Source organism: Phalacrocorax aristotelis, chromosome 6 (assembly GCF_949628215.1).
Source record: "Phalacrocorax aristotelis chromosome 6, bGulAri2.1, whole genome shotgun sequence".
Taxonomy (NCBI): domain Eukaryota; kingdom Metazoa; phylum Chordata; class Aves; order Suliformes; family Phalacrocoracidae; genus Phalacrocorax; species Phalacrocorax aristotelis.
In genome coordinates this window covers 9,439,185-9,464,207 of record NC_134281.1, presented here as the reverse complement: position 1 = coordinate 9,464,207, position 25,023 = coordinate 9,439,185, and the positions used below count along the sequence as shown (strand labels likewise).

At 42.2% G+C, this 25,023-nt stretch overlaps 1 protein-coding gene across 1 annotated transcript in view; it reads left to right on the top strand.

Annotated features, from left to right (window-relative positions):
- PTPRG (protein tyrosine phosphatase receptor type G) overlaps positions 1-25,023 on the top strand; it is a 415,547-nt gene that overhangs the window by 369,508 nt on the left and 21,016 nt on the right. The window contains exons 14-15 of the mRNA XM_075095798.1: positions 3,428-3,519; positions 17,089-17,180. Of these exons, the coding sequence (XP_074951899.1) occupies positions 3,428-3,519; positions 17,089-17,180 (184 nt within the window). The remainder of the gene's footprint in view (positions 1-3,427; positions 3,520-17,088; positions 17,181-25,023) is intronic.

Genomic DNA, 25,023 nt, shown 5'->3' with positions numbered 1-25,023 from the left:
ATTTGCTTTACCTCAACCAGTGCTGCAGAAATGCAAGAATTTTTCTCAAACTAGTGTTTCAGTTTTTAAGATTTTAATAATCTTTTGTGCCATTGACAAGTCCCAATTGCTTATTCACTAAGGACTCTTCTGTCAGAAAAATATGTTATTTTTTTCTGTTGATGGAGTTGGTTTCCTGAGCAAATGGGCACACAGGTGCAAAAACATACACATATGTACACACTGGGGTTAAAAGTTACAGGCTGAAGTGCTCATGTGAAAACAGTTGTAGACTTGCACCTTGTCTAGCCTTGCATTCAATCCCACCTCTCTCCATGGCTGCTTCTCCAGTGACTTGAAACAAGCAATTTTCTGCTCTTACCCTTTTCCTTTATCCAGCCCTCCCCATATACGCACACAGATTTACTGCAGCCTCTTGTAGCCTTAGCAACTGCTGCCACTTAAGGTTTGTGTACTGAGGGAAAGGTAATGGGTAGGGGAAATGCCAGGGGATAGAAAGGAACATCCTAAACTGGGGGAGAAGGCATATACTAAATTGTCCAAAATCCCAGCTATCTGTATTTATGACTACAAACTAGACATGAGTTTGCAAAAGGCTCATCTTGGGCCCAGGTGTTTCCTCTCCCAGTCAGTCCCAGGCTGAAACATGGATATTGTCCAAACTGGGGGCCTGGAGGCATCTGCCTGGAGCCCTGAGAAGCATGCTTCTCCTGGAGCTGCACAGAGGAGATGTGCAAGAGTAGGAAGCAGACCCAGTAAGCAGAACTCGCTGGAAAATTCTTCCAGCGAGTTTACGAAACACATCGTAAAAGGTCTTTTAAAGATCAGTCCACTTTATTCTGCTCTCAATTTTGAGCCTGCGTAGTCCCTAGTCCATAGTGTTGCCTTCTGCTGTCACCGGGAGCCCCTAGAGATGGAGGGAGTCACTGGGACAGGGGTGTCATGGCCTGTGCAGAACAAGTTCATGTGTAGAGGCTAAACTTCGGATAGTTTACAGAAATTGTGAACAAGTGAAAAAAAAAAGAGTTTGAGAGGCATGTTTTCACCTAATGTGCCGGTGTCCAGCATTGTAATGAGCATGCTGGTTTCAATATGTACATAAATAAGACAAGAGTGTATTTTGTCATTATGTTTGTGACTTGAGAAAACCTTTAGTCAAATTCCGTGGTGGCTGCCTTTTTTAAAACAGCTACAGAAAGTCTTCCAGGAATAAAATACAGAATTGTTAATGACATTAATGATTGCACAAAACTTTACTATGTGAAATATTCATTTAATACATTGTTATTCCAACATTGTGCTCAGCAGAGATATGCCGGACTGGGTATTCAGCTATCGCCATCACGGGCCTTACAATACCACACAATGTGATTATCCAACACAATTACATATTTTGAGGCTATTAAGAAAAAGCTGTCTTATGGCTGCATAAAAAGCCATAGTCCCAGCCTATCAGAGCCTCTCACAGTTTAAAATAACAAATCACAAAAAATAATTGCTTTTCTTAAGTATCATCAGCTTAAAAAAAATCCTGTAAATCCCTACGAAAAGGTCTGTCTTTTTATCAAACACCTTCTTAAGGCCTTCATTACTGGGAGAAGCCGTTCAAGGGTTTTTGTAGTATTGACTCAGGGGAAAGAGCCCCAAATACATCAAAATCAGGAACATTTTGCCTGTTTCATATTCATAGTTTCTTCTTTATGTGTGACTGATTTATTCTGCTGCGTGCCCCCAGGGTGTGCATTGTCCAAAATAAAGGCTGCCAAAAAAAAATGAGAAGAGGGAGCAAGTACGGGGTGGGGGAGTGAACCGATGTTTTTAAATGCCTTGAGACTATTGCACATCTTGCATCCTCGTGTGTGAATTCACCTTATGGTGTTTCTTAAGAAAAGCATACTGACTAAATAAATAACTTCAGCACAATGCAAGACATCATGCCTGAAAATAGAAAGCTGCTCCGAGACAATTACTCCATGCTGTGAAATCCGCTCTCTCCTGCGTCTGTATTGTCTTAAGTTGCACTTGTGCTGCTGTAGCATGTGCTTGCATTATAAAGCACTGTGACTGTGCAGTAGAAAGTACAAATGCATAAAAAGCAAGGACCTATGGTTATTTTAGGTTCTGGTTTTGCCTAAGAGAGTGGTTTGATTTTCAGTGACTTTTTTGCTCTCTGGCATGTATGGATGTTGAAAACAAAGGGAGCACAAATTACTTTGACAAAGTCAGCAAAGCCGGCTCCGCGGAGTGGGCTCTCTGTGGAGAGCACAGTGCCCGAATTACAGAGAAGCAGACTGCAAGGCAGAAACTTATAAGCCACTACGTGAAATATGTTTCAGCAAGGGAACCAGCGACTTGACAAAAGGCACAGCTCACAAGGCCGCCTGCAAACTTTGCCCAGGTGTTGAGGAGCAGTTCATTAAGGGCTGCAATGAGGGGGATCTTTCTGCAGTCCGAAGCTATTGTTAAGCACCCTGACAGATGAGAGCAGACCCTTCTCCTGCCACAATAGCTGCTCACACCAAGCAAGTCTCATTAAATATTCAGTTCCAGCCTCAAGCAGCTCATTAAGTCAGCAATGAGCAGTGACGCTGGTGTTGGAAAACCCTGCCTCAGTTAACATCACCACGCAGAATCTCCTTGGATCTCTTGATGTTATTCTGCTCAGTACCTTTTCTGTGATGACCAGCCTGTGCTCTCTGCTTTGCATTAAATACAGGTAAAAAAAAGTCAGGTGGATTTAAGTTCTCCTATTCTTTATAGGCCTTTTCAGAGATGAGTCCTGGGGCCCAACCTAAGTGTCTATTGCATTTTTCTGTAGCAGCATAGGTAATACAAGTTTGCAGGAGGAGGATGGGATGGGGTTTATATAGCTTTAGTGTTAAAAAACAGAACAAACAAAAATCTGTAATGTTTGAGGGATAACTTTCATAGCAGAACATCATGACACGCAGCAGTTACAGATGCTGTATTACTGTCGGTTGGCTGTTATGCAGCAGAAACTTTTACAGTAAGTATGTTTTCCCTGGAATTGCTAGTCTCTTAGGTGGATGTTGGCTTGAACTGTGTGCTGATATGTTTCTTGTGTGCAGCGTTTCTTTCTGAATGATGTATTTGAAACCTGTTTTGCAGGCACTAACTTTTGTGAGTATAATTTCATATTCAATAGTACTTAGCAGTAATATACAGAGGCATTATGATGGGTGGATGTCAGATGTCAATGAATTAGAGCACACCAGAATCTGGAATTAGGATTGTAATTGTAGAAAACACACATGTGTTTTCACGCATCGACGTTTTAAAACTGTAACGTCTGAAAGCATGGAGCAAAAATGGAGAAGCAGAACATGTGCAAAAGTTTTTGGCTGTTTTTTCAGAGGGCAGTTTTTCACACCCTGAATCTACTTTTTTTTTCTTTTTCCTTTAACAGAAAGTGTTTTCAGACTGCCCATTTCTATGTGGAGGACAGCAGCTCCCCCCGTGTGGTCCCCAATGAAAGTATTCCCATTATACCTATTCCAGGTAAGACAGGCTTAATCTCCTGTGTTTGTGCTACTTTGAGTCTGTTTTAATTACATAAGGAAGAGAAGGTTATGTTTGTGATAAATCATGGAGTTTTGGTATAAATTTATTGTATCACTGCTGCTTCATTTAATTTGTTTTGCAATGGGGCTCTGAGTGCCAATACTGTATTTTTCCATAGGTACCTCTCCCACATTGTTTTAGTAGAAATCTCAGAATAACCTTTGTAAAATATCAAAAACATGAGCAACACTTCTTAAAAACACTAAGGCATTGCATTCAGGGTGAAACCAGCTGCTCCATCAGGGCAGGTTGTGGACGAGGGATATGCAGCTCCACTGGTCTCTAGAGACCAGGGGACTTGCCCCCCACTTTCAGTGTGTGCAGAGGTGCTGTCTGCTGGTTCTCAGGGAAGAAAGCAAGACACAGGGATAAGCAAACAATCCCAAGTAAAGTCCAAAGCCATCTGTTAATTTGGTATTAATCAAGTTAACCAAAGGTCAAATTCTCCTCTCGGCTATACTGAGAATGAGGCTGGAAGCAGAGTTTAGTGCTATTCTCTCTTCATGAGGCATTTCCCCTGGGAATTACTAAGCGCAAGATCCAGCTCCTTTCAAGCAGCAATGACAGAGAGCAGCTTAGTGTTACAGTGGCCTTTGCAGCCACTGCCTTGTTTGATGTTGCTCCGTTTCACAGGCAGAATTAAGATACCTAAAACGTTGTATTGACCTCTGTCTGTCAAATGCTTGTGCTTGTTGCTTCAAGGTGGTTTAAGTTTCCTTGTCATATTCTGTACTGTGTGTCATTGGTCTAGGATTCAATCTGCAGCTAATTAGATTCATTTTACCAAAAAGCATTCAAAGCCATCTCTGAGACACTGAAGAAACATGTGTCCTAGAAAAATGAAAGAATCCAGTTACATTTTCCTTGATTTTGTTCAATAGATGTGTGACTATCCTTTCTAGGAAGAGTCTTTCAAAATACCCATGGGAACTAATATGAAAGGTTAGCTATTACATTCCTACAGAAGATGTTAGGCCTTGTGGTCTGATGCTGTGCCACTGAAAATAAAAGAAAACATGCTGTCATCTCCTCTCATGTCTATGGGAGACTAAGATGCACGTCCTGGCCACTTCACTTCCTTAACAAGGAGCCACCCTTCTTCTCCTTCTCCTTTAGGGTCACATGAGACAGGAGGCTTTAGTCTTAGACTGCCTGCGATGAGTTTTCACAAAAGAATGTAGTTGGAGAACTCTGTTCTTCCTGCTCTAAACCCAGGAGGAACAGTTCCCTGGTGGGGCTCCTTTTGGCAGTCGGCTTGATGGCCCCACCATGCCTGGTCATGTGTGATACCTCCTTAGAGCTTGTAAGGAAGGGGAGGATGGGCTAACCTGGACTGTGTGAAACAGCATCAAAACCTGGGCAACCACGAGCACAAGGCAGTGGGAGGAGAGAAATTCTCCCCTCAGAGCAAAGTCGCTTTGGCCAATGTATAGGGTTTTTTTACTCTAATTGAGACAAATTTTACTTAGATAAAGAAACCAACAGAAAGCTCCATCTTTTCATGCTGTGATCTCTGTTGTTGAGGTTCTTCCCTGTTTCACAGGGACGTTTTGATGGTTAGTCCATCAAAGACTGGATGGCATTCATATAAATTGTAATATAGGCTGAAGAAGCTCCATTAAAACTCTTCAGGTGGCAGGTACCGTAAGGCCAGCACATACACTAATGCTTCCCCAGCAGCCATTCTAGCGTGTAACAACAAATGGCTGAGAACAACACTGCCTTTTGGGGACACCTTCCCATGACTAGAGCAAGCCAAGCTGTTGGACGACAGCAGCTTTGGGATTGACATGATGCAGCCATCACTACAGTGCACACTGTGGTCTGCTCAGGTTCAGTAACACTGAGAAAGAGCTGCTCACCCCTGATAACAGGCACTGCAGATTAAGGCACCTGCTAAGCAAGTCCTGCAAGACACCTTGAGAAGCTTTGAGGTTAAAAATCTGCAAAGACTGCTGAAGAGCTCTAAGGCACGTGAAGAACCAGGCCTTAGAGAAAGATTTTGCCTAGTTGGATGCAAAGGTGAATCCAGCCCTCAAATTCCCAATCTAATGATAAGATTTTTGTTGATATAATGAACTTGTAGACACCTGCATGCAGACATCCAAATGGGGGTGCCTTAATCTGAAGCTGAATCATGCCCAGACGGTCTTAAGAGAGAATGAACTGATGAACTCGAAGATCTTGGCTCTGACAATAAAGCTATTCAGACCATCAAAAGCCAAATTACCCTCTGGAAGTACCAGTCTCAATGTGTATTAACTATTACCTGTACAGGGATTCTAATGAGGTTCAAATTTAGTAGAGATAAATTCCAGCTACGTTGGCTTTTTTCCAAAGATGGGAGTTACTGCCTGAAAAGATTTTGAAGCTCTCCTAAACATTTTCCTTGTTTGGAGATGTAGAAGAGGCCTGTTTTCCCCCATATACCTGTTGCTAAATGACACTATTCTCTGACGTCAGCTGCTGCTCCCACATAGGCAGCCCACTGAAATGCCATAAAAATATTAAATGAAAAATTCTCCTTTGAACTGATTGCAACTGATGAAATGATAAGCCTCTGAACTTTTCCTCTGGAAGCTGCCAGAGGGTGTGAGAAAGTCTCACTTGCCATGTTGATCCTGGAAGCAAAATGTAAGTAGTGTTTTCACAAAAGCAAGTTTTTCAAAGTAACCTTGTTAACTTGTGAAACCCTATCCTTACAAAAAATATTTGAATAGATCCCTGTGGAACCACACACCTACCTCCTACATTCAACAGGCCAACTTCTCTCAATTTTGTGCAAACAGCCACACTGATGGCAATTTAGAGCAGTGTGTCTGAAGGCATTTAGTAGACTTGCCAGGGCCCATCTGCAGCATGCAGTCAGCCTGCCGGTCGGGGGAGGCTGAGCACATTTGGGTTGGCTGGTCCTGGCCAGGTGTGGGGTGGCTCTGCCAGGTGTCTGGGAGCCAGGCGCAGTGATGTCCTGAGACAGCTCAGGAGGTTTCAGAAGTGGGCTCTGGTGTCTCTGCATGCCACCACTCTGCTCCATGATGCATCGACGTGCTCAGAGGTAGCTTTTGTGTTTATTTCTGCCACATTCTGCTCTGGTTTAGGCAAACCCTCTGTTTTCTCAGGTCAATGAATTTTAAAATCAATCTGCCAGCTACCTGCAATAGGCACCCAGTTTTAACTTTTCAGTCCAAAATCTAAAAAGATCTTCTCGCAAAGGAATGATTTTACCCATTTTCTATTTCACTTCCCATGGCGTACATGCTTAATTATTGTGCATGAAGCCACATCACCCATAGGCGTGTGCTTATCTGTGCAAATTTGCTCTGAGACCCAAATCATTATCATTATTCATAATTATCTGCGCTGCTTGATCTAGAGAAACACAGGACAAAGGAGATATCATTAACTGAGTCACCCACTGGATATTACAACGGAGGTATAAATCTAAACTCGTATAAGCCTTGTGCCTGGCAGTAATGCATCCGTAATCAGTCGCAGATTTCTGAAACTCCCCTGCCATTCAGCCCAACAAAATTATTTCTCCATATCTTCTGTCTTTGCCTCCACACTCAGTTAATTTTGGCCATGTCTGTATTGGCTCTGCCTGGATCTTTTGGTCTTGGCAATATCTCTTTCTCAGCAAACCAGCTTCTGTTCCTGTTTGGTTTTTTTTTTTCCCATACCTGGGTCAGTATCTGGTTCAGATTTTTGTGGACTTGATCCTTTTTGGTAGAGTTGAATAAGTAAGAATAACAGCAGTGTCATAGCTGCAGACCTGTTTGATTTCAGCACTGCAAAACAAAATGCATCCCCATCAGTTTTCCTTTGTTCTCTTCGGAAGACCTGCTCCACAACAGCAGTGAAGAAGTGCACCTCAGTGCAACTTTTAGGTATCATCAAATAGTGGACCTAGCACAAATTCCACTTCTACCTTCCTCCTCCTATCCTTTGTTTCAGAGCTTTCCCACTCTTGGGTGGTGCATTATTTCGGAGCTTGCTGTGGCTTTTACTGGTTCCATGCCCAGCCCATGGGCACAACTTGGCATAGTCTTGACCACAGTCCAAAGAAACATGGCTCATAGAGAACACAACAGCTGACCAATGGAGGTGATCCATTGAGCACATTATTCCAGATATCTTTCCCCAGGGCTCAGTTTTGGGGCGTCTTGTTTAATATCTTTACCAATGATCTGGATGAGGGGATCGAGTGCACCCTCAGTAAGTTTGCAGACAACACCAAGTCGGGCGGGAGTGTTGACCTGCTCGAGGGCAGGAAGGCTCTGCAGAGGGATCGGGACAGGCTGGATCGATGGGCCAAGGCCAATTGTATGAGGTTTAGCAAGGCCAAGTGCCAGGTCCTGCACTTTGGTCACAACAACCCCATGCAACGCTACAGGCTTGGGGAAGAGTAGCTGGAGAGCTGCCTGGCAGAGAAGCACCTGGGGGTGTTGGTTGCAGCCAGCTGAACATGATCCAGCAGTGTGCCCAGGTGGCCAAGAAGGCCAACAGCATCCTGGCTTGTATCAGGAATAGTGTGGCCAGCAGGAGCAGGGATGTGATCATGCCCCTGTACTCGGCACTGGTGAGGCTACATCTTGAATACTGTGTTCAGTTTTGGGCCCCTCACTGCAAGAAGGACATTGAGGTGCTGGAGCGTGTCCAGAGAAGGGCAACAAGCTGGTGAAGGGTCTAGAGAACAAGTCTTAGGAGGAGCAGCTGAGGGAGCTGGGGTTGTTTAGTCTGGAGAAGAGGAGGCTGAGGGGAGACCTTATCACTCTCTACAACTGCCTGAAAGGAGGTTGTAGTGAGGTGGGGTTTGGTCTCTTCTCCCATGTTACTAGCAATAGAACGAGAGGAAACAGCTTCAAGCTGCTTCAGGGGAGGTTTAGATTGGATATTAGGAAAAATTTCTGCACTGCGAGAGCGGTGAGGCATTGGAACAGGGTGCCAGGGAGCTGGTGGAGTCACCATCCCTGGAGGTATTTAAAAGAAATGTAGACGTGGCACTTCAGGGCACGGTTTAGGAGACATGATAGTGTTGGGTTGATGGTTGGACTTGATGATCCTAGACATCTTTTCCAACCTTAATAATGATTCTATATTTAGTATTAAGTAAAATGTCTCAGATGTGATGCCAGTCATTTCAGCTCTGTCGAGACTACAGGACTAAGGAGCACTTCCCAGTTCTTGGATGAAGGTGCATGCGGTTTTAGGTTTAAATGGCAGTAAATTAATTTTTTTTACTAGTACTGGAGTTTATGAATAGTGTATTTAGAATAACTAGTGGCAGAATCTGATGGAGAAACATTCTCATGCTTCTTCCATGACAGCGTGGGTGCATGAGCCCAGAAAATAGTGGGGTAGCCAAGTACACTGCAGTGAAAATGTGTCTTGACCACCTCACACAGTCATGTGAGGGTGTGAAGGCCAGCGCAGCCATGACCCTCCTTCATCTCTCTCTGTCTTCTCATGGTTACAAGGAGCCCCATCAAGTGTCCATCCTATTAGCTCTTAGCTTCTGTTAAATCTCTGCAGAATTTTGAAACCTTCTTCCTTATTCCTTCAATAACCATGGTTGCCTTGAACCTTTCCTTATGAACATCAGTGGTTAGTGTTGATGCGGCTTTTACAAGTTCAGTTCTTGCACTTCTGATACCTTCTGGTGGCATCCACCTCATGACAAATTGCTTCTATTAAGAGACTGTAACTTGAGGTATCTCATTTGACAAGGTAACCACAGGTTCCCAAAAGAGGCTCTTAAGCAAGAGGTATCATACTGTTTTCTGCTAAGATGTAGCTGGCTCAAGCTGCATCCCAAGAGCTAAAGAGCAAAGCACCAGGACACATCTGTGGTCACTACAGTGACAGTGTACTGAGCACAGTGATCCTCTGTGCTACAGACTGGCGAGGTACAGGGAAAAGTGATAACTGCAGCTGAGGACTTATTTCTCAAGGGCATGAAGCTCTTCACTGAGCACAGAGGTAGTGTTCCTCAGCTGTTTAAGGCTTTATTTCTGTTTTCTGCTCCCTGTGGATTTATGTTCCAGCACCATATTGTGAATTGTACCTATCTTCAGCTCCAATTAAATTCATGAATGCAATATTGCAAACACAGCCATCCTCTGAAGCCAGGAAAAATAGCAAGGTATTTTAGGGAAAATCCACCTTCCTTTTTCTCTGCTGCCAACTCTGCTCCTGCAGTACACTGAAGAATTTATGGTATGATACCTGATCATGCCACTTGTAATGGAGGCTTGGGAAGTTGGCTAAATCACCCAAAAACATGTTTTCACGGTTGCCATGTGAAATGCAGATAGGTTCTTTTCTGAGAGCTGTCACACTGAGATGCAGAGCCCTGGAGTTGAACCTGCATGTGCTTAAATGTAAGACATGTATGTAATTGATGGCACAACTGGGACCTGGGGATGGAAACGTGTGAGATTAAAATTGTGTTCCTTAGCAGGCAATACCAAATAAGTTCATGTTTAATGTCTGTGCTATAGGGAAAATTCACATTATTTCATTCTCTCAGACTGAAATTGGGTTTTTGCTTAAAGGGAAGAAGTGTATTGCTATTACATTTATAATTAATGATAACCTAACCTAAGATTTGTACAAGCAGATTTAAACTGAGATCTTATTTTGACACATATAAAATTTTATCATTAATGTCTTTATGTTCCTGACTGACACATGGCTAATAGCATTGTAGTAGATTAAATCTTGAAGCAAGAGAGATTAATGTAGCTACAATATTACACAGGTGATTTTTCATATTCTGCTTTTTCATGTGTCTCCCCTTTATCAGAACCCTCGTGTTCACTTGACTTGATTGTAACAAATAGATAGTAATTACCTTGCTGAAAGGACTTCTCTGTTTTTCCTTCAACATTCCCACCTATCCAGGACTTTCAAATGTATTCAAGGTGTTTTCTGTGCCTTTTCACATTGAAAGGCAGTTTTTATTAAAAGCAGTACTTCATAAATGCATGGTTACAGAAATGTGAGCGTTGATGAGTAGTGTCCCCAATAATCAACTCTCAGTAATTTATTATTTGTCTTAATTTATTTTAATTTATAATGTCTTAACTACTGAGGTCAGTGACTTCAGGAGGATGCCAGCCTTAAAGGGCTTCAGCAGGTAGTTTGATCTTGTAGTTTGGTTGGTGACAGTTGGACTTGATGATCCTAGAGGTCTTTTCTAACCTTAATGATTCTATGATTCTATGATCTCCTAGAATGAAACCTACTGTAATGCCTTTTTAGTATTTATGCAGGTATGATCTCCACAGAAAGCAGACACCTCAATATTAAGGGGTTTTTAATGACTTTGTTTTATCATAAATTAATTGATACGTTATACAGATAAAACTGTTCTTAGATTTCTGGCCATTTTTATACAGCAAGTACTGTGATCAGTCAGAAAAATTAATTATTCCAAATGAAATACAATGGCCTCAGTTGCATTCTTATTTCAAATAGTTAAGCAAGCAAAGCCAGTACACTGCAGAATTAAAGGCTCTGTGTCAATGTGTATAATTCAAAAGCATTAAGTCTAAAATGGTTTGCAGAAAGTTGGGCACTGCCCTTTTTTACGTGTGGAATTACTCATGGAGTCCAGTATTTACGTGAGTTAGGGCAGGATCTGGCTGCGGAGTTGCCTGCTCAAACATTTCAGATTCAATCAGTGCCAAAATTTGAGCTGCCTGTGAAGTTTCTGGTCCCTGTAAGTGTGTACACTTTGGAGTATACGCTCAGTCTGTAGGTTTGGAGGGTTTTGTCCAAGCTTCTCTGTAGAGGTGGACACCTGACCTTAGAGGAATTGATAGGAGTTTTTCAATAACCTCTACTGGGGCAGAATTTCACCCGAGGGTGTATTATTGATCCTTGCAACATTTTTTATGATCAGCCATTCTTCTAGAGACAGACCAAATACAGACATATTTGGGCTTTACATTTCCATTTAATACTGCGTGTTGTGTGCACTGTCATATTGCATAGTACAGCTGCAGAGATCCTATTTAAGTCTGTGCTACAAGTGCCCCATTGCTCATTGTGGAAATGGGTTTGTTGGAATGGCACTCCACACGGTTACTTCTGCTGCAGCGCTGCATGTGAAGGCAAGTTTTTGCTATAGCTCCACAGCCTTCACTCTGACACATTGTACTTCAAGTAGTTTTGCAGTTTTAAGGGTAATGTGCATCCTAAATAGTGATGCTAGGTATTCCAGGTGCTTGCAGAATTTTTCCATCCCTCTCTGTAAAAAAATAAAAACCCATGAACCCCACTGAACGTGGTTAACAATAAAATAAATATTGTGGGGGGGAACAAACCACCAAACCAACCTGGGATTGCATTCAGCATTCTCTCCAGCAGTGGAGAATAAGAGGGTGGAACATGACTAGGCATCCCAGGGTCGAGTGCTGCTGGGAGCAGAAAGGTGCTTGTTTGCTATGGATGTGGGAAAACATTTGTCAGATTATGTTGTTCTTCAGTGAGTTAAGAGGTCAAATCCAGTCCTGCTGTAATGCTATTGGTAGATATTTCTTTCCAATTGGGAAAACTTTTTTGCAGAAGATGAGAACCGTGAGGATACACTATTAAAGGTGGATTCTCCAGGATTAATGTCACTACCAGTATCACTGGTCATGATTGTCATAAGCCAAGTTAGGTTTGTGCTGCCTTCAGAAAGGGCAGTTTCCCTGTCACTTCACTATTCTTCATGCTAATGAGTAGGATCAACCCATCTACCCCACTGACAACTAATCTTTCTTCCCCTTCCCCACAAATCAATTAATCCTTTCTTATAGTCATCAGCCAGATCAGCAGGCTGATTCAGTTCACTGCTCAGCCCCGCAGGCAGGGAGAAGGGAGTGGGAGAATCCCCTCGTCCTTTGGCTGAAGCCAGCTGTGAAGAGCACACTGAGAATTGATGGAGGTGCATCTGAGATGCAAGGGATGGCACAGGGTTGCTGAGCAGTGCAGTAAGTAGCTGCTGTTGGAGCAGATGGGCCAAGCCACGTGACAGCTATGGCACATGAATCCAGGTGGCTTTGCAAATGAGAGACTGAAGTGCAGTGACTAGCAGACAAATGGAATAAGCTTTCACATTAAAAGTAAGGCATAAAATACAAGGAGTGTATTGGATTTAGTAGACTGGGTAAGATAACAGCTGAAAACGAGAAAACATTTACAAACAGAATTAAAGACAGGGCAGAATTTTCTTACCAAGACTTCTTTATGTGTGTCAAACATCTGGTCTTCAGAAACACCAAAACTCCAAACTAGGCAAAGGTAATACGAGGAAGCGCTTTGGTTCAACCTTCTGGATTAATTCCTGACCCAAAACTATCTATTCCAGTCCAATGCCACTAAACTATCCAATGAGCTCTCGAGCTGTAAATGAATCAAAATTAATCTGAGATCTTATTATGTGGAAATGCCATCTCTAATAAGATATCCCATTTTTTTTGTGAAATTGGCCCCTATTGCTGTAACGTTACAAAGGTACCTTATTAAGTGGGAGATAGGGGAAAATCCTTCCTGGTAGGATTACTAATTATCTAAACTTTAAGTGTCACCCTGGTCTAACTTCATTGCTTCTGTACACTTTGGGCTTCTTTTGAAGGTGGCTGACTTCTAAAAGAATGTATTAAGTATTCTTCATTGTCAAGTGCCATTTCTTAGAAAATGAGGTGTAAGTGAAGGTTTTCCTTTTCTATCATTTTTTTAAGCAAACTTGACTTTCTTCTTGGCTTTCTTCCTTTGTGGCAGGAAATGAGCTCTGTTGTGGTCCCCTTCAGTTTTGTGGTTTTGATACTCCTCTCAGCAAGCAAAGGTGGGAACTCCACCAAAGTGTTAAATATCTAGCATAGTAATTAAACATACACCCACCTGTCAGTTTCAGTAGTCTTTGATTATAAAGAATATTATTATAAGTTATACTATTTATAATAATAAATATATGTACAATTATTTTAGAGTTCTGGAGACCTTTACTCCTGTCCATCTAAGATTACTTCTTTCTCTGCATAACACAAAGGGTTAGTACGTTAGTATGGTGCCAGATTCAGCTCATATTTTGTAGTGACGTAAATCCAGAATCACTTTATTGACACTGATAAAACAGATGGCTAAACCCAAGCTAGACAAAACTGTAATTATATCTGTGGTGTTGGAGGTGAAGGTATGTTATTAAAACATTTCCCTCTTCTCTTTGAATAATGTGTAGGTCTTGCAAAATGTCAGCATCATACTGACAATATAAAATGTCACTCTAGCTTCTGGATGGGAAAAAGTATATGTAAAAGGGAATATGCGCAGAACGACTATGAGAGCTCCTAATTAGCCCTTGCAGGATTCCATTAATCTCTTCAATTGACTAAAAGAATTATAGTCATTGAAGTCTATTTGTCTTAAGATGGAAAGAAGGCTCAACCAAAGCCTTTGGGCTGTCGATAGTGCAAGGAAAAGCATATTCTGTGCATCTAGCTACATCTGTTGGTGTTCTTAGAGAAGGTCACAGCCATCTTCAGACAACGTCAAAGCAGATATCACTCAAGAGTGCTGAGCATATTAGTACATATTTTACCACAGGTCTGGCAAGCTGCCTATGGCTAAGCATTCGTATTCCCCGGCGAAAGTAATTTGTGTTCCTGGGTGGCAGTTTGGGGTTGGAGGTCACAAATAGAAGAATACAGGCCCAAATTACTTTAACACTTTTCTGTTCCATTAGTTAGCGTAATAGACTATATCTTACGTACAGGTCCGTTCTTGGAGCTATCTGCAGGGGGCAAGATGGCTGTGCAGCCGGGGAGCAGCCACGTCCTGCCCAGCTGCAGGCTGCCTGTCCTCTCTGGGCTGCGTGTGTCCCTCAGGGGGTGGCCTCTGCCTGGCTTCGGCGCAGTAGCTGCCAGATCTTGCGCGGTCGGTAGGACCACATCATCCCAGCAGTTTGAAAGCTGGAAATCATAGGTGTTTTTCTGAGTTTCTAATGCTTGTGGTTCTGATTTTAATCTTCCTAATATGAAACAATTACATTTGCGCCAGCGTGGTTTTCCTGAGTTTATGGGCAGCTTCAGCAGCATAAGCTCCCTCTCACCCAGTGACCTCATATGTCAACAGTATTTCCTATTTAATTTATTTAATGTTTAATTGTTGCCCGTGTTATCAAAGAGGGTAAGAAACTGCATTGGGTTAAGGCTTCTGGAGGGAACTGGAAGTGAAAATGCAGAAGAGAAAAAAAGGGAGGAGAAACAATAAAGGGTAGTGAACAACAGAGGAGTTAATTAGCAGTGGCTATAAAGGTGGAGACATACTGCCACCATGCAGTGACGATGATAAAAAGAAAGCTAACCATATTTTGCCATGGATCTCTGGTGCAGACCCATCCTTGAAATTGGTGGGAACTCAATGGACCAGAGAGCACGTTATCTCTAATGTATTTTTTGGCTCACAGATCACAATTAAAATTAAATTCTGCCTTCTGCAAAATTAAATTGGACACACTGGTCTGCTGCAGTGAATCCTTGATCTCGGTTGGTCTCAGCTGAGTTAGACTACTCAAAAAAAAACCCCAAATGATAACTACGGAACTTTACTTGTAAGAGTATGTGAAATTGCTATCAGAGCACAAGTTATTTTCAAGGAAATCTAGGGTGTCTGGGTTACTTTTCAGGAGAGGAAAGGTTGTTTTACAGGCTCTCACTATTGACTGCTGTTCCTATAGACCATTCCATTCAAGTGATTTGGCTGCAAAAATATTAATGCAAACGTTGTTATGAGATGATGATGATCTCAATATTACATAGAATAAATGTTATCACTTAAATATTGTAAAGTGCCAGTATTTCTGCATGCTGCAGCTTCTTGCTAAGATGAGATACACTTGTCAAATGTTTTGAATTCTGTATTATTCAGTAAATGAGCATGTGGTTAATTAAAGTAGCATTACTATACTGAGAGGTGATCAGATTGCAAACATATCTTTAACAATTGGCTCTTGTAAATAAACTAGAAGGGAGCTGATTGAGATCTGAAAATGTCAATAGATGCAAAAAGCCACCTTAGAGCATTATCTGATAAAATAAGAGCAGAGAAGTAATGACATGGTCAATATTAACTGCCATCAGACAGAAAGAAATCAGATTGTCAGGGATCTATAAAATTCTTGCCAAAGTAGAACCTCATTTACACATACAGATCTTCATACCCTTTGCTAAGAAAAGCATATGTGACAGCTTAGGGGTTTTAGCTGCCAAAGATCCTTCACTCTGAATACAGTAAATGTCACATCTATTTATTTATCGTTAAATTTTGCTAAGTATCTGTAGAAATATTTGGATTTTTTCTATCATAATGTAGATGTTTAAAAGGAAAAGAATCTAGATTATAATGCAGCTGTAGTACCAAACCATATGGCTGCTAAATGGGAGCAAAAATACACCACAGAATTACTGGGAGTAAACATAAACTGGATGCGATCTTCAGAAGAATATTAAATGGGATATATAAATACCAGAGTATTGCCATAAAATCATGCAGTCAGACAATAGTAGCCATCAGGCAATAGATTATTTCACATGCTGAAAGTAATCACAGTTGTATAGCAATTTATGTTTTCCAAATGCCAGTCTGAAAATATTAACTGCAAGCACAGTGTTTCTGCCAACGGCAGTGATCGTTATAACAACATCTAGGCCTCTTTTGAGAGAAAGGGAGAGTGAGAAATAAGGTGTCCATCCTACACCCCAGCTTTATTAGAATCCATCCGGACTCCCAAGTGCTCAAAACAGTCTTGTCTTTAATTCAATTCAGGCCTTTGACGTCTCTCTTTTAAGACAATGTCTGTGGGTGATTTATTAGTATATTGGGTGGAATTTTCACTGTGCCGAGCAAGAACAAATGGTCCAGTGGAATACATATTCGATGTTATGAATAGTGTCTGGCATGAGAGAGAACTCAAATTAGTGTGGGTGTTGTGCGGCCTGCTCTTTTGCTGAGAGAGTTTCATGATAAGTCTGTTTGGATTCTACATCGTTGTGTAAAAAGGAAAAATGTTAATAACTTTCAGGAGAAAAGCCTGTGTATCTGCTCAGTCTGGTAGAAACTTACTGGGGACAATTGTCAACTGTACTTTTATATTTTGGGTCTCTTCTGTTCTTTTTATACAATGTGGAAGGAGAGGAGGCGTCTTCATCCCATCCACAGCCATCTTCAAACTGTGAACAAGAACTAAACAATCCTTGAACTTCAATTGGACTTTGTAATTTATCTTCATGGGGCATAGACTTTCAGTATTCATAACTGCAGTGCTTAGAATTAGAAATAGAATATGAACAGTTTACCTCAAAATTGGCCAGATTCATCAAGATTTCTTTATCACATATTGAACTAGCTGTGCCCTGGGAACTCAGGTCTAAGTGATATTGAGTGAAGACTTTCTCTCCTGTAGTTGAAGTTTTATGTATGAGACAAATAGCAAATCTGAATATCTCTTTCTTTCTACAGATGATATGGAAGCAATTCCAGTCAAGCAGTTTGTTAAACACATCAGTGAGCTGTATTCTAATAACCAGCATGGGTTCTCAGAAGACTTTGAGGTACGATTTAATAATCCACTAATAAAATCTTGTTTTCCTAAAGTTAATTATGTATTAATACTTAGGGACCATGTGACATCTGCGTGATGCTGTCATGTGAGGTAAATGCAATGCTCAAATGTATCAGAAGAAATAGGGACATACCAATTTGCCACCAGGTATGAGCAACATGGGACTGGACATTTTCAGATTATTCTAACCACCACAGATTTGGTGCCTTTAAGGGGGACCCTCCTAGGTTTTTATAAAATAGGAAAAGCTGCCTGCAGTCCCCCAGAAATGACATGAAGATACATGCAGTTGTTTTTAACTTCAAGCTTTTCTTATAGTCTGCAGCTTATTTTACTCTTGTTGGCCCAGAATTTGCTCCTCTCAGTCACACTGAGAAGTCACATACCCCTTGATAGCCCAAAAGAAGTAAAATAGTGCTCACGATGAGTAAGAGTAGTAGAGCTTGGTCTTTTATGAAAACCCAAACTATGGGTCAGTTCCTGGAGTCCTTGTTCATCCTCTCTTCAGCCCGGAAAGATTGCTATTGGAGTCGCCGGTTATTTTGTTCCAGTAAAACAAAGGAGAAAGGCTTCAGGATTTAGTTGATAGTATTTACCTAATGTGACTATTTTAAAGTTTGCATCTTGTTACCTGTTTAGGATAGATTCTGACCTGTAAGTCTGCTATAAATTGCAGTAATTTCAATGAAATAAAAGTAGTTTTCCACCTCTGGGTTACCAAACCCATGTTGTGCAAACATGGTGAACATCACATAGTATGAGGATGGGCTGCAGAGTCAGGCCCTAATAGGCTCGAGTCAGTGTTCTCTGGCTAGTTTTTAGGCATTTATTTCATTCAGTCTAATCACAGTCACTGCTGAACTTTAGGAGGTATTGAGAAGCAGGAGGAGCCCCAGGAAATTGCATGGAGCTGTGCTACTGGTGTCCCCACCAGCAAAAGGAGGTGTGTTTGTGTGCTGCATGTGAATCAGAAAGGCAGCTCTGCTTACAAACAAGGCAATGAACCAAAATAGGTGGCCTAATATCTACGGCTTCTTCATGTACTGCAGTAAAGACAAGACTATATGCAGGAATTGTTTTTAATGGGATCATTTAAAACATTTATTGTTGCTGTTTGGTTACTGTCTATAAAGAGTGGCTGCTTTGTGTGATGCCCAAAAACCATTGTGTAAGTTAGAAACATTTTGTATTCATGAGGAAGGCAAATGTGTAAGGTGTTAAAGTGATTTAGTTCAATTGACTGCTGGCTGGATGGCTGAGCAGGAATATTGAGGCATTTAACAATGTTGATGGTATTCAGGACAAACATTTATTCTCCAGAGAGTAGAATTTGATCAGGATGATCAAATGCGACTCACTCTTCTCAATTATTTATGAATTGTGACCCCAGTGCTATTCATCACAGCTGGGTTTTACACCATTTAATTATTCAAAATAATCAGCAACACATCTGTAAACTTGGTCTGGCTTTAAGCAGGCTTTGCTTCAGCTGTCGCAAAATCACTGTGATTAACAAATGTTGGACACCTTCCGCCTGTGTTTTAGCAAAGAAAAACACTGCACTAATAGCCCTATTTTTTCCCTTTCTCCTGGAGCTCCCTGCTGTGAGTGCCACACCGTAACAGCCAGTCGGAGAGATGGCTTTGGCCAATTAGTCCTGTTCGGGGGGGCGCGGGGTCCCCTCTGAAGGGAAGTTAAACTCCTCCAACTGCACTGCACACACCAAATTCTGTTCTCCGTGCTGGCTTAAAATTTGGATCATGTCCTTTGAAGTCACTATAACTACTCCAGATGTATTTCTCTGTAGCTGAGGTCTTGGCTTCCTAAAGAGTAAATGAAATCTCCTTCTAGAGTAAGGAGAAGGAATAGGAACAAGACACTTGCTATCTGGGATAAACCACCCAGCTCCCTTTCATTGCCTATGTTGTGCCTTGCTGATGCCTCGTGGGCCTGCTTTGCTTCCTTATGGTTCACAGCGATGGGACAGAAGAGTGAAACCCATTATTTTTCACAGACGTTGTGGGTAAAATGTTTCTTCAGTGCCTACACTGACCTAGGGGTCAGAATCCCAGTTTTAAAAATGGCTGAGGGATAGAGGAGCCTGAGGTTACATTTGTAAGCAGCTATTGGAAGTAGCAAGTGGTGTAACTAACTTCTCATGTCCACCCATGGTGTGTGTGCTGGAATTGTACCTGCCAGCTAGACTGAAGACTTAGCTAATGTTTTATGGAGAAACAGTAGGGTTCCAGCTGAAACAGGAGATCTTGTGTTAAAGGTCTGCTAGCCTTGGGTGCACAGCCACATCATACTAAGTGCAGGGTGGGTGCAAATTCATAATGCACACTTAAATTTGTTTCAAATGGGTTAGAAGATTGCCACTGTCCCAGCAGACTTCATCCAGGGCCAGATATTGTCTGTCCACACCTCTCTAACTTTCTGCCATGGGCAACTGTTACTGTTCTTGCACATAACATAAAAGCAGCATGAACTTCTCCCCAAGAGGTCTTGCTGCTTTAGCAAAAATAGGATGGCGTGCTGATAACTGATCTAGATCACATGCTGGGGGATCGGGCAGTATGTGTCGATAATGCACCTCCAACCCCTTCATGCCTGGGGGACTTCTGAAAAGAGGTATTAGGTTCTCCAGTCATATGGGCTTTTTACAAAAAAAAAAATCTGCTTTTTACATCAAAAAGGAAGAGCAATGAGGGTGGCAAGGAAATGCTGAAAAAATGTGCTCAATACTACAGAATAGATAGATATTCCCAAAGATAGCCAGCACATGGAATTTTTTTAAAGAAAAAAAGGATCAAAAATCTCTTCAGAAATTTCTGTGGCAGGACATTTTATGGTGGAACCTGTAAAAGGAAAGACTAAGCTAGGCACACACATACTCCGCCAGATGCAGAAGTTAAACATTCTCCATTAGTTTGTTGCTAGGTTTTGGTGTAAGTCTCTTGTGTTTTTGGCAGCATGTTGGGGGTTCTACTGAGTTGGTTTTTACATGAAGAAGATTCCTTTGAAAGTAAATTGTATGACTATTCCCTCCTTCTCCTAAAATGAGCTGTAATTACAGCTAAATATTTTGTGAATGTGCTTAGGAAGCATTTTATGCACAGAGGAAAGAAGGACTTTGAACTCACAAATCTTTCCTTGGAAAGCACATCCAAAATGAATCCCTTTTCCCTTTGGGTAATCATAGTGCAAGTAGCCAGCTTTATTGTCTGGCGATAGCTGGGCTTTCTTGTATATACAGAATTATTAAGATTTCCTTTGAGTCCTATGAATTTTCAATTTTGGTATAAACTAGGAATATAAGGCCCAATTTAATAGTAAACAACAAATAGCTTTTTAAAATAAAGCCTACGATTCTGCATCACCACTGCTGGTCTCTGATATAACTCTCTGAATTTCACCTTGGAATTTGTTCAGCCTAATACTGAAAAAAGTTCAAGGAGGTTTTTTGGCTTGCTCTAGGGTAGCTCCAGCACCCTCTTGCTATGGCATACAGGTTGAGGTACCACATTTTTACAGGGCAGCACTGGGGCAGGGTTTGGTGGCAAGACGGAGCAGAGCTTGAGAGGCTTTCTGAGCCAGAGATTATACCTACTCCTTGTCTAGCCAGAGATTTTCTTGGCATCATTATGTTTAATAGACTTTGATAGATCTTTCTTCCACAAATTTCTAATTGTCTCTTGAATCCTTTTAGACTTCTGCTGTCCAAAGGATCTCATGGCAATGAATTCTACAATTTGTTCCACAACAATGGACTTCCTTTTGCTTTTAACTCATGCCTAATAACTTATCTTGGTGCCTCCTAGTTTTTGCATTACAAAGTACATCCCTGTTCTGAACTGAAATGTTCTGTACTGAAATGCCTCACATGATTCTGTCTGCCTCCCTCATATTCCCCCTTAATCATCTGTTTTCAAATCTGAAGAAGTCTAAACTATTTAATTTGTTTGTTCGAGGAAGCCATTCTAGACTTATGATGACTTGTTCTCTCTGTACCTTTTTTCCTTCCTTTACCATATCCTTTTCGAGATGGGAAGGCCAAAACTGTGCACAGTATTTAATGAGTGGGTTTACTGCAGAGCTCTGCAGGAGCACAGTGACGTTTTCTGTTTGGTTTTCTATTACTTTCCTCCGTCCTAACATACTATTTGTTTTTTAACAACTACTGAACACTCAGCTGACACCTCCAGAAAACTATCAGCTGTGACCCCAAGGTCTCGTCACTGAATGGCAGTAGCAAATTGGGAACCTGTCAGTATGTATGTATAGTTAGGGTTGTTTTTCCCAAGTACATCACTTTGCATTTATCAACATGGAATTTCATTTGCCATTTTATTACACAGTCACTCAGTATTGCAAGATTGTTCTGCTTCCCTTCACAAACAGCTTTTGTTCTAATTATCCTGAATAATTTTGTGTCATAGACACACTTTATCTCTTCTGCAGTCCATTTATGAATAGATTAGGTCCCTATAAGGTCCCGCTGGTGAAATCCAAACACTGACAATTCCTGGGTGGTGAGTCCCACTTTTAAGTTGTATACAAGGCGAGGTTTTCTTTTGCTCAAAGACAGATCAGTATTTAAAGTAATGTTTTGAGATGCATTTCACAAACATTTTGGAAATCCAAATATGCTATTCTCTTCCAGACTGTTCTTACCTATAGACTTTTTCAGGGACCCCTCCACAGGGTGTTAGAGGCATTCACTAGCTCTACTATTTATTACAGCGTCTAGCAGTTTGCCCCACAGAGAAGTTAGATTTAGTGGGCTGTAATGCCTGAAATCCCTTCTGGATCTCGTTTTAAAAACTGATGTCACATTTGTCATCTTCTATTCCCCTGATAGCCTGACTATATAGGGCATGTGCCCTCCAAATTCTTGTATCAAAAGGAGTGTGATGTGCCACCTCCCACGACAAAGCTTTTCACTCCCTCCCCCTAGCAGGTTAGTGGAATAACACAGTGAGTTTTTTGAGTAGTCATGTCCTTTTGCTCTAAGAAAGGAACACTAAGCCAAGAAATCACCCTCCATCCCCAAAGCTGACACTGAATTTTTGTAGTATAATGCAGTATTTGGATTTCTGAGGTCAGACAATTTTATTTCCCTCCTCCCTAATTCTGGAGTGGGTTGGTCAGTGCTACTGCGGGAGTGATTAGAGAGGGTGAATGCAATCTCCACAGACCTCTCCTGCCTGTGGCCGTGTGAGTGTAATGATTCATTGCCAATTTGGAGTCTGAACAGGCTCGCTGAACTTGGAGGCAGCCTGTCTAGCTCCCTCACCACATAAATTGAAAATATCTTTATACTCCAGTGGCACCTTCTTCTAAATGTCCTGAAATGTAAGAAAATAACATAAATCTATATCTTTGGCAATGTGGCAGGGATTTGCTAATGTTATTCTCATGGTTGCTGCTACTTGGGTCTGGGGTCACTAGCTCTTTTTAACCAGTGACCTCAGAATGTTATTCTCTAACGAAGGGCTGCATTGAAGACAGATAACACTGCGCTTTGCGCATTTCTTGAGAACTAAAACCACTGTGTAGTTATACTGGCATCCCTTACAGATTAGACACAGCTTACACCAGACACATGCTTATAACTGCATCTACATCAAGAAATTTGGCAGTAGAAAGATGCCATTTCAAAAGCACACTACTAGCAGACATTACTGCACTGGGAAATGTTTTATATCCCTGGCCCAAAACTGCCATAATTAAAGGTATTCTCAGCCTGGGCATTGCTGTACTGAAACCAAAGGGAAGCAGCACTGTGAAGCTGGGGGAGGAAGGATTGCTGCTGAAGAGGGTCTTCCTGGAGTTCTCAGTTCTTATCTCACCACTTGACCTACCCATAGAAATTGGCATTGTGAATTATGAGATAAAGTTGAAGAGAAGCAATAAAAGTAGTTCAGGTCTGTGATGGTGTAGCTGGCTGGGTCGATGAAGGTAGAGCAGTGGATGTTGTTTATCTCGACTTCAGTAAGGCATTTGACACTGTCTCATATAACATCCTCACAGACAAGCTAAAGAAATGTAGGTTAGATGAGAGAACAGTGAGGTGGATTGAGAACTGGCTGAACAACAGAGCTCAGAGGGTCTTGATCAACGGGGCAGAGTTTGGATGGAGGCCTGTCACTAGCAGTGTCCCCCAGGGGTCTGTGCTGGGTCCAGTCCTGTTCAATATATTCATCAATGACCTGGGCGAAGGGATAGAGAGCACCCTCAGCAAGTTCACTGATGACACCAAGCTGGGAGGAGTGGCTGATACACCAGAAGGCTGTGCTGCCAGCCAGTGAGACCTGGACAGGCTGGAGAGCTGGGCCGAGGGGGAACCTGATGAAATTGAACAAGAGCAAGAGTAAGGTCCTGCACCTGGGGAGGAACAACCCCCTGCACCTGTACAGGCTGGGGGCTGAACTGCTGGAAAGCGGCTCTGCTGAGAAGGACCAGGGAGTGCTGGTGGACAGCAAGGTGACCCTGAGCCAGCAACGTGCCCTTGTGGCCAAGAAGGCCAGTGGTATCCTGGGGTGCATTAAAAGGAGTGTGGCCAGCAGGTGGAAGGAGGTTATCCTCTGCCTCTACTCTGCCCTAGTGAGGCCACATTTAGAGTACTGGGTCCAGTTCTGGGCTCCCCAGTTTAAGAAGGACAGGGAACTGCTTGAGCAAGTCCAGTGGAGAGCTGCAAAGAGGATCAGGGGAGTGGAGCACCTCCCTTATGAGGAAAGGCTGAGACGTGTGGGTTTGTTCAGCCTGGAGGAGAGAAGACTGGGGCAGGGGGGGATCTTATCAATACTTACAAACATCTAAAGGGTGGGTGTCAAGAGGATGGGACTGGACTCTTTTCAGTGGTGCCCAATGACAGGACAAGGGCTAATGGGCACAAACTGGAACACAGGAAGTTCCACCTGAACATAAGGAAAATCTCCTTTCCTGTGAGGGTGCCAGAGCAGGGGCACGGGCTGCCCAGGGAGGCTGTGGAGTCCCATCCCTGGAGACATTCAAACCCCGCCTGGATGTGGTCCTGTGCCCCCTGCTCTGGGTGTGCCTGCTGAAGCAGGGGGTTGGATGAGATGATCTCCAGAGGTCCCTTCCAAACCCTACCATTCTGTGATTCTGTATCTGGGCTTTCTGTTCTTAACTACAGTACTGCAGCAATACCCAAAGTTTCTGCCTGGAAGCCCCCGTCGGAGGAGCCATAGCCCCACACAGGCAATGCAAGGTTTCAGTCAGGCTCTGAGACCTCCCTGCCTAATGAAGGGCAGGATATCACAAGCAAATGGTCCTCCACCATCCTCTCCTCTCTATTTACGTTAATTTTTAGCGATCTATTCATGATTCCTCCACTGCTCACCTCTCCCTTGAGTGCTGTCAGAGAGTTTCTACTAGTGCTAAATTATAGCAAAAATCTACACTGTTCCTGTGGGATATCTTCAAATACTATCTGCTGTCTCTGTTGGTATGCCGTCTTCATGTTTGCTGTGGTAAAACAAACAGCAAGAGCACTACCACAGAATTCTCTAATTTGGGATTAAAATAATAGGTCAAAAATTATTTTAGGGGTGGATGAACTAGCTGCTTTCATGCTGAAAAATATCACAATAATATCAAAACAGAGCTATGGATGTTGCCTAATTTAGTCCTTAGGATTAGGATCTTTTCTTTGTTCCTGATTCCTCCTCATTGTTATTCATAGGCTTTCACAGTTCAGCCCCTGTTAGGACATCAGACTGAAGTAATGGGAAACAACAGCAGCACTGCATAAGGCCAAATCAAGAGACCGAGTTCCTGCTCAGTCACTGTAGCAAAAATTCTTGCTC